Source organism: Pezoporus wallicus, unplaced genomic scaffold (assembly GCF_028554395.1).
Source record: "Pezoporus wallicus isolate ANWC-B61680 ecotype Strahan unplaced genomic scaffold, APGP_CSIRO_Pwel_v1 contig_3952, whole genome shotgun sequence".
NCBI classification, from domain to species: Eukaryota; Metazoa; Chordata; class Aves; order Psittaciformes; family Psittacidae; genus Pezoporus; species Pezoporus wallicus.
Window position 1 is genome coordinate 4,519,378 of NW_026635034.1, and position 9,809 is coordinate 4,529,186.

The following is a 9,809-nucleotide window of genomic DNA, read 5'->3' on the forward strand; positions in this document are numbered from 1 at the left end:
GAGCAGAAAAGGGCTGTTAAATCCTTGCTCAGTGCAAAGAGGCCGGGAGGAGATCTCCTTCCTTCAGCAGACCCCAGCACATGGGATCAGGAATTGTCCTTCGTTTTCCCACCACTGCCCTGGCAAAAGGATGCAGCTCAACACACAGTCAGCCTCTGCAGGGACTGTGCCCAGGGGACCATTTCTAACACCTTTCAGACCTTCCTTTGCCACCAGAAAAGCATATACACTATACCAGCAGCTCCTGATGGCCCCAGCTACAGTATGTCCAAATTCCCCTTTATCCAATAAGCCCTTTCCCTGCATCCCATAGTGCTGCCGTGCTTGGGACCATTCCTATAGTGGATTTTAGGCCTTATTATGTTATTATGTTATTTTGTTACCCTTCTTTGTTCAACAGAGAGGTTATTTCAGGCCAAACAGAGGCAACGTGGGTTCTGAAGAGCGCATCTCCTGCGCCTGCCCGTCCCCATCCCCGCGCCATGGCGGAGGAACAGAGTGTTTCAGTGCCTCCTCCTCTGTCACAATGTTTTTCAGCTCCACCAAGCAAAGTGTCCAATTAGAGCAGAGCCTCTTGCTTCCATCTTTGCCGACATTTAATTAACATGCTGCTGCTGGCAGCCGCTGACAAATTCCAGAAACATGTTGTAAAGGGTTTTTGTCTTTACCCAGCATGGAAAATGAGGGTGTCATATCCCAAGGGGATGTGAATAGCTACTTTTGACTCCCCCCCTCAGGTGTGAGAATTACAGCTAGACGCAGTGAAGAGACCTATCCGCCCTCCTACCTCCTTTTTATTCCTCCCCTTTTCCTTTCCTGCTCCTCACATCCTAGCACCTTGGAAAACACACAGCTTTTAGGCCTGATTTCATTCCTGTTTCCTACGACTCTGGTTGAATCCTGATGGTCCAGTTAAGAGCCCAGGGCTGTGCTCTGCCTTTGGGCTCTTCCCATGAGGACAGCACCAGTCAGTAGAAGGAGTGCTCTGATGAAGCAATGGCTGAAACCAAAGCAGAGGACAGGGTCGTGCCAGCCTGTACTGTGCGCACAAACAGGGCTCCCAAGGAGCTGATAGAGGCCTCAGTAGAGTAGGTCAAGAGAAGGTGATGGCGGAGGCATGTGAAGTGTAGCCAGACTCAAAGCCGGCCCTCACCCAGGCCTGTGCTTCCCACACGGGCTCAGCTATGGCCGTGGCAGGTCTGGCTGCTGCCGTTAATGTTAACACAAGCCAAGCGTCCCCTCTGCCTGTGCTACCCTCACAGTGCCGTCGCCTGTGCATCCACACCCAAGTGTCCCAGCACCTGCCCTTGACCATGAGCAGCCCAGATGCCGCTGGCATTTGGGTTACATCCCACCCTGCACCATTACCGACATGAGGCTTGGAAAGAAGAACACGCTTCCATTTTATTCACAAAGCTCGTTACAAAAGCAGAGAGAAGGGCAGAGCCGGGCATGTTGTCCTCATGGGACGAACATGAACCATCGCCCGCCAGAGCAGGCCCCGGGTCCCTGTCGTGGCGGGCAGCCGCTCTCCGCCATGGGGGGGGCAGCGGCCGTGTCTCATGGGGGCTCATGGCGAGGCGGGCTTGTCGGGGTGGTGCATGTGGTACACATCGCTCTCCTCGTCCTCCGGCACCTGCGGCGGCCACAGCCCCCTCAGCGCCGCGGGGCCACAGCGCCATCTTGTGCCGCCCGCCCCCCGCCGCCGGCCCCGCAGACCCCGCCGGGGCAGCGAGCCCCCGCCTCACCTCCCAGTAAATGTCGTCCTCGAAGCAGTTCTCGTCCGAGGCATCGCCCCAGATGGGCAGCTTCAGGATGGCCCCTGCAAGCACGATGGGGTTGTGGGGTGCGTGCAGTGCGGTGGCTGCAGCCCACCCGTCCCGGCAGCACAGGGGGCAAACGCGGGAGCACCGAGCCCCATTCGATCCTTTTGCCATGGGTTCCCTGGCTCCTCTGCGGCGGTCCCACTGCAGGGTGTCCCCTGCCCGGGCTCCCCTCCTGCTTACCCACAAGGGCACCCCCGGCAAAGGCCATCAGCAGAGACACCACGATGCCGGCTGCCTGGAACCCGCCTTGGACGCTGGGTGTGCGCGTCTGGTAGGGGCCAGTGAAGTCAAAGGCCTTGATGAACCTGCAGAAAGGGCGAGAATTCCTCCTGGCAGGAGAGCTTTCCGGGCTCTGGCCCTGCTCCATCACGGACTCCTCCCTAAGCCCCATCCCTCTTCTGCAATGGACCAGGAGAGTGGAGTGTCGCAATGACACGAAGCACTGCTCGCTTCCTTCTTCTCTGCCCCCTGGCAAGGTTTTACCCAGGAGGAGCCCAAATAGAAACATTTCCTTTGTATTTCAGACCTTCAACTTCACCTGACCCCACAAAACAATGCCGGGATGGAGGGCGGAGGCTTCCCCACCCACCATGCTCCAGAATAATGCCAAGCCATAGGGTTGTGGCTCCTTTTTGAGGCCACCACAAGCCAGCTGCCAGAGGTGAGTCTTCTACACTTCAGTAAGCCTGACACTGTCAGCGCACCCCATGGTTTTGAGGGCAAAAGGGGCAAATATGGACAACTGACAAGAGCTGTCAATTGCTCCTTGATCCCAGACCTAGGAGACCCTGGTAACATCTGTTCTCAGAGAAGGTTTTCAAGCTGCCTTACCCTTCCTTTCCATACACTTCCTCTGTGGCTGCGGCTGCAGTGATGGCCCCCACAATGCCTCCAATAAGGCCCGGCATGGCGTGGAGGTTGTGGATGCCACACGTGTCCTGGATGCGCAACCTGGACTCCAAAAAGGGCTGAGAGGAAGGGAGGTATAGAGGGGTGAGGGACATGAGCACAGCCCTGGGAAGGATTAGTTCATTCCATGGAGTACTGGGATAAGTAGAGAAGGAAGAGTGATACTGTGCCCCATTAAAGAGCTAGGGGCTTGTAGACATAGATGTGAGCCAAACTCAAACAAAATAACAACATATCCTCCAAACACTCTCCTTTGGGGAGACTGAACCTTCCTGAGCACTTTGGGGCAGTAAATGAAGCCAGAAGTGCATCTACATAAGAGATGATGGAAAGCAGTAACCCTCAGAGGGAAGTGAATCCATTTCTGGCCTGCATAGCAGGCAGACCCCTAAAGCAGCACTCACCGTGAGGTAGACATAGCCCACTGTGGACACAATCCCAGAGATGAACCCAACAATGAGGGCACCGTATGGAGTCAGCATCATCTCCGCACTGGTGCCCACAGCCACACCTCCTGCCAGCGTTGCGTTCTGGATGTGGACCTGCACAAGTAACCACCCTGTTTTGGCATCTCGGGGAGACTGCAATTGCTCAGGGATGGTGCGAATGGCAAAGTGGAAGAATCAGCACTGAAAACATTCCCAGAGGAAACTTCAGGGCCTATTTTCCTGCTCACTGGTGAAAAACAAGAGAAGAGGCAGCCTCTGTCTGCAGCACAGGCGCACAGACTCCCACTCCTCGTACCACACACGTTCTTTGCATCCACAAATCCGGGTGGGGAGTTGTGATCAGATGGAAATTGTCTCACCCATGTGTCACGCAAGCTCTGCTGTCACAGAGACATGTCACCCACACACATAACACGTACAAGTCAGCCCCCCGATTGCTCACGAGCTGCTGCGCAGGCCCTGCTCAGCTTGCTGGAGAGGGCTGCTAAACATGGTTCTGCAACGTGCTCATCAGTAGCAAGTCCAATTCCTGCTGTGACTTAGGTTCACCACATGCAGGCATCACCCTTCACCTCAAGCACTGCAGGACTCACTTCCCACTTGCTTATTCAGTATAGCCTGAATGCTGGTTTCACCATCACACCCTAAACCCCAGCATCTGTTCAGCAAAGGACAAGTGCCAATCATTTCCTGGACTCTCAATCAACTTCATTATAAGTCCCCCGAGTTCCCAGCTTACCATGTCAAGCTTGCCTTTCTTCTGCAGCATGCTGGAGAAGGCCACTGTGGTGAGGACACAAGCAGCCAGTGAGCAGTATGTGTTAATGGCAGCCCGGTGCTGGGCATCCCCGTGCTCAGATACTGCTGAGTTAAAACTGGGCCAGTACATCCATAGATACAGGGTTCCTGATGGGATGGGGAGAAGGGGACAAAGAAGGGTAAAGAGAGAATATGGGAATTGAAAAAAAACCTCTAAAGAAGATCTTTCTGCCCAGTGGGAAGTTAAATCTTGTAGTTCTGCTGTCCCAGAGTTTCATCCGTCATAATGGGACCATCTGGCAGAGAGGGGGACCCAAAATACATCCTTGTCTTCCCAGGTACCATCTCAGCCCAGCCACTGATGAAGGGAGCTGAGTAGCTTTGAGAGGCAGAAGACTGGGATACAGATCTTCTCAGGCCCAGATCCTGGTTTCAGTTTGGTTTTCCCAGAGACACCTGAGGGACCACCCCTCTGCAGCCAAATGGTCCACATGTACCAGCATCCTTGAAGCAGGGGCTGACTCACCGATCATAGCGAAGAGGTCAGAGTGGTACACAGAGCCCTGCTTGTCCTTACTCTGCTCCAGGTTGGGTCTGTACAGGATGCATGTCACTGTGAGGCCGAAGTAAGCTCCGAAGGTGTGAATGGTCATGGAGCCACCTGCATCCTTAACCTGCAGCCATGGGAGAACAGAGGTTTGCTTCTACAGTCACTGCTCATTCTGGAGCTGAGGTCTGTTTTGCATCATGCCCAGATTGTCCTCCCACTCTTCCTTCCAGCCTGCACTTAGTCATGGGGAGAGGTGCACAGAAACGCTCTGGTCTTGCTATCTATCCTGCTTTCTTGGTCCTGTGCACAACCATGACATTCCTTTTACCTTCCTCTTGCAAGGCATCAGGGCAGAAGGGAGTTTCTGATGTGTCCTAATAGCAAATGGATTGCAACAATAGCCAGGTTGGCTTCTAGGTGCACTCAGTTCTTCTGGCAACTTGTTCACTTCTCAGCCCTCTAGGCCCTCTCTCAGAGAGCAGGAACCCTGCCTCTGTCAGCAGACATCTCATCCTCTTTGTCACTTAATTTCCTTCTACAACACCCATATTCCAGCAGGGGAAACAGATGAGAGGGAAATCTCAGGCACAAAGAGAGTGACTGGTCCTTTGTACTAAGACTCATCGTCTGCTGCTGCAACAGAGAGAGCCAGTGCCCTTGAATTGCCAGGCTTGTGTGTAAAGCCATAGAAGTTGGCTTTACACAGGGAGGAATGACCCCCTCCTTCATAATCTGTCTACTTTTTCTGCCTGAATGCTTGCATTTCAAATGCTTATGAGGCAATGGCTTGGTGGAGCCATGGCAAAGGGAGACCATTTGGTGAGACAGAGAGGAAGGAGCAGAACCAACCTGGTTCTGCCTAAAGGCTTACATGAAGCAGGTTGAGGAGGATGTACTCATTCACTGCGAAGAGCGTGACTTGAAACAGAGTCATGATAAGGAGCTGTATGGGGCTGGTTTTGCCCAGGATGGCCCCAAAGGCAATGCACACAGAGCCCACACAGAAATCAGCATTGATCAGGCTGGAAAAGGGGAAGGCAAATGGTGGTTTAATAAGGAAATACGCTTGTGTAAATCACTCTCACCCACCCCATCCATCATTTAGGAAACAGCCCTGGATTTCCCTTTGACCTTCCTCCCATCCTTACATACTGTCCAGAAAAGGTGCTTTCCCATATTATTTCAATAACATGGATTATATGCGTTCCCAGCACTGACATGGTGCCCAGTTTGGGATTAAGGGGTGATGCTCATCTCACCTTTCCCTTTGAGCACCTTAATGGCAGGTATGTTTGGGCTGAAAGCTGGAAAGCAAGTGGAGGTATGTGGAGGGAAGACAACATTTACAGAGACTTGATTGAACATCATAGAGGGACAGATGCTGGCAGCTGCTTGCCTCCCATCCCAGCTTTTCCACTGGCTGGCACCCCAGAGCCCATCTCCTCCTTACTTCTCCACTCCAATGAGTATCTTCCCATTCTCAAAAGAGTGAAACCAGCCTTGCATCAGGAGAGCCCACTGGATCCCAAAGGCAGCAAGGAGGAAATTGAAACCCACGGCTCCAAATCCATAACGCTTGAGGAACATCATGAGGAAGCCAAAGCCCACAAAGATCATCACATGGACGTCCTGGAAAGCTGTACAGAGTGAAGGGACCATCAGCTCTGGGGGGACAGCAGGGCTGTGAGTGCCATTTGAAGTGATGAAAGGAAACTACCCGCATCAGTGGCAATAGGGGGGAAATTCAAGAGGAAAATGTGTGTTTGTCCCAAGTCCCCACATTTCTAAGTCTGAGAATGGCTCAGGTTTCATTAATTGGATTCTGGTTGAAAGGATTTGTCTTGAAAGTATTCATGCAAGAGAAGATCGGAGGCTAATGGAGTGTACAGAGGAAAGCATTTTAAATTCAGTTTAGTTTTTCCCTTTACAAAAACCTCAGAAAATGCATGTAAAATGAGCAATGAAGTTTTATTAAAAACACACGGATGGTCATTTTGGGTAGGTCCATCTCATGCAGGGTCTGGGGAAAAGGCTCAGAGCAAGAAGAGTCCAAGAACAAGGGAAGTTCACAAATACATTTTTCAATGTCGCTGAAATCAGTGGCAAAATACCCTTGAGACCGGGATCCTCTTTGTGAGAATTGGAGTGCTTAAACCAGAGAGACCCAGTTCTTCCCATAAATGCTCTGACCTACTAACTCAAGCCCCTCAGATGCCCTTCCCTGGGGGAAATCAAACCTGTGTGAGCCTCCTCAAAGACCTTCTCGGTGCAATAAACCTGCTGTATAAACCTGCTGTACTTTTAATGCTGCACGTTTCTACCAGATAAGCATCTCTTTGCAATTAAGTGAGCTGAAACTCTGCAGAGGTACAACTGAACCATGCAAGCCCTCACAGTGGAGGCCTATGAAAAGAGCAGGAGACTCAAAGCTGGGATCTCCTGCTGGGAGACTCCCACCTGCACACCCTCACTTTCAACAGGTAAACATAGCGTTAACAGAGCTACTCCAGCTCTGTGTTATGCAGCACACAAACCATTATAGCCATTAAAACCAGTAATGTTTGTGCACCTCAAAGAAGGCATAAGCTCAGGACAAAGGCTGAGAACCTGCTATACCCCAAACCTGTGTTGAAATCCAGCAGCCCCAGATCCACTCCTGCAGGGACAATGGTGTTGTACCTGCTGCTTCCACTAAAGGCTGGATGAGAATTTGGGTGAGGTGTTGCTCTACAGAAGCCGTGGCTTTTGTCCTTTGGTGCTTTACAAGATCTTGCAGCTTGTTTAAGGACAAGCATTTGGACAGACTCCAGCAATACAGTGTCACATTGCAGGGACAAGTTAATCTGCTCTTTAGAAATCCTCCCCATGCCCATGAAATCACTCATAAAAAAAGGAAGGACACAAGACCTGGAGCTGGCACTGTTCAGCACAGGTCACTTCAAACACACTTCTCTGAATGGCCAAAGAACTAGTCTTCCTAACTCTGGTTTCATCATACAATACTACAGACTCTCCCTCTGCAGCTGTATTTACTCTTCCCACCTCTCTCCTCCAGTGCAATCAGCACAATACACAGCCAGAATTATCTGATGCCATTTGCATTATATATTCCCACTTTCATCCTTAGAAGCAGAAATACACAGGTCAGAGTCAAAGGCAGGGATTGTGTGCCCTCTGAATACACAGAGGATGCCCACTCTGTGTTAGACCCTGTACAAACCCAGGAGGAAGAGCAGGTCTTTTTTTTCAGGCTGCACCCAGTCTAAAACCTTTTTCTAACCCTTGCAATTGTTTTCCCTGAAGAAGAACATCAACATCACTCAGAGACAACGAGTCTTCAAGGTGCTGCCATGCCCCAAAAGTTTTGTGACCCTGCTTGTGTGGGAGGACAACAGGCATCACTACCAAGAGGAAGTGTTTGGGCTTTGGGAATGCTACCTGTACCAAAGAATCTGGTTTCTTTTCCCTAGAGAGCAAATGACTCACCCGTTATGGAATATCAATGTGTGATTCAAAATGAGAAGGAATTGGCACACAGGACCTGGCAACGGGTGCCACAGTCGTGCATAGGCTCCCCTCTGCCTGCCTTCCCCATCATCTCTGGGCTTGGAGGACCTGCCAGTTGATCACTCCTATCCCACTGCCACCTGGGACAGGTCCTATGGACAGCAGAGGTTGCAGGCATATTAGTATAACTGGTCCTTGGGTGTTCCACCATCACACTCTCTCCTGAAGACTGCTGGATGGACACAGAGATCAAAACGCCAGGGCTTGGCCACCTTGCCATGTTTGTCCATCTTTGCAGAGAGAGAACATTTGTAATTAGATAATGGACAAAGACCAGTTGTGCTTTTGGGCATGTGAACCCTTCTTCAGGTCTGCAACAGAAACGTAATGCAAAGCTAAACTGAGCTAAGCAGTTGTTCTTGGGTTCATTTAATTGTGTGAATCCATGCAGCCATCTGATGGGGAATATTTGGCACTGCCAAGCAGAGGTGGGGTATGAGGACAGAAGAGATGTGATGTCCTTAGCTCCTACAAGCTCTTTCTTGGACCCCTGATGAGGACATCCCAGCACATCAGTGACAAGAGCATCCCTCAGGCACTGATGCTGCCTCTTGCCAACCCGCCTGAGGTTAGTCCTAAGGCCAGCCATGGCCATACACTAACCCGGAGGCCAGCTAAGCAGAGGTTCTCTAAGCAAATCCTGTTCTGAAGTTGCTAATCCTCAGCAGCTACAGGTTGCTATAGCTCCTTTGATTTAGCAGGTGTTTTTAATGGAAATGTTCTAAATAGATTCATGACTCAGGCCTGTTGCTTCCTTGGAAACAATTGCCTACAGAAGCAGCCTGTTCTGAATGGCTCACAGCGATGACCAGCCCTGGATATCAAAGGTGGCCAAAGGCACTGCATGACCGGGAGGGCATTAACCGCCTAAATAATCCATGGGGCAATATGATGCAGCGACCCAAGAGCCCTGGGAGCCTGGCAGGTTAGGAAGACTCCGGCATGGAAATGCCAGTAGCTAAAGGGTAATTTACGAGTGAGGGGGAGGATGTAGGAAGGGGAGGAAGATGTCACAGGATCTCAACAGCCGTTCCTCCGTATGCACAGAAAAGCTCACTCTGATCCAGAGCTGACGGAGGGGGCAGCAAGCCGACACTTGCCGGGTGCTGGGAACACGTCAGCCCTATTCCTGGAAAAAAGACATCATGGAACCCTGCTGACACAGCCCCAAGAGGGGCCGCAAGGCTCTTCTCTTACTCTTTGGTGAATCCCAAACCAGCCTCAAGGCAAGAGCCTGCCTTTCTGGCAGTCAGTGGAGACATCGCTTCTGGCAGGCTCCACCATGGGATGGGATGGGATGGGATGGGGACCAGCCAGCACCAGGACTAGGCTTTCCAAATACTCACATGGGTATCGGAAGTAGAAATCATTCTCTATGTCACTGGTTATGTTCTTCTTCTGCTTCTCTTCCTCCCAGTGTGCATCAGCTTCGGGGCCAAAGCGCACAAAGACCCCAAAGAGAACGATCATGGCCACCTCCCAGAGGAGGCACACGAGCGGGAGCCGCCAGCGCATATACGTGTTCTTCGCCATGCCCTGGTGCCTCGGCCTCTCCATCCGCAGGGATCCTCGAGGGCTCTCGTCCCCTGTGCCTGGCTAAGGCCGGCGGCATATATAGGAGAGGGCGAGGTGGGGCCCAGGGAGGTGCCTGCGGCAGGATCACGTTTCAGAGCCGGGGAGCTTCAGCTCCTGTCGCTCTCCTTCCTCCGCGGGAGGAGGGACAGCGTCCCAACACCTTTCCTCCGCGCT

The 9,809-nt window shown here is 51.8% G+C and overlaps 1 protein-coding gene across 1 annotated transcript; it reads right to left on the bottom strand.

The window, feature by feature from the left end:
- Window positions 1-1,515: 1,515 nt before the first annotated feature.
- RHCG (Rh family C glycoprotein) lies at window positions 1,516-9,676 on the bottom strand. Its single transcript, XM_057424751.1, has 10 exons — window positions 9,407-9,676; window positions 5,944-6,130; window positions 5,365-5,515; window positions 4,470-4,617; window positions 3,924-4,090; window positions 3,140-3,277; window positions 2,658-2,794; window positions 2,007-2,131; window positions 1,749-1,822; window positions 1,516-1,636 (listed from the first exon to the last, which is right to left on the bottom strand). Exons 1-10 carry the CDS (start codon window positions 9,615-9,617, stop codon window positions 1,571-1,573), a joined length of 1,404 nt encoding a protein of 467 aa, XP_057280734.1. The 5' UTR covers window positions 9,618-9,676; the 3' UTR covers window positions 1,516-1,570.
- Between the last annotated feature and the right edge of the window lie 133 nt (window positions 9,677-9,809).

Excerpts from the sequence above, each read along its gene's own strand:
- RHCG (XM_057424751.1), bottom strand. The coding sequence starts at position 9,617 with ATGGAGAGGCCGAGGCACCAGGGCATGGCGAAGAACACGTATATGCGC. Across the intron at positions 4,618-5,364 it reads TCCTCCTCAACCTGCTTCAT|GTTAAGGATGCAGGTGGCTC; the intron begins GTAAGCCTTTAG and ends CCATGGCTGCAG. Across the intron at positions 1,823-2,006 it reads TGCCGGGGGTGCCCTTGTGG|GGGCCATCCTGAAGCTGCCC; the intron begins GTAAGCAGGAGG and ends TCGTGCTTGCAG.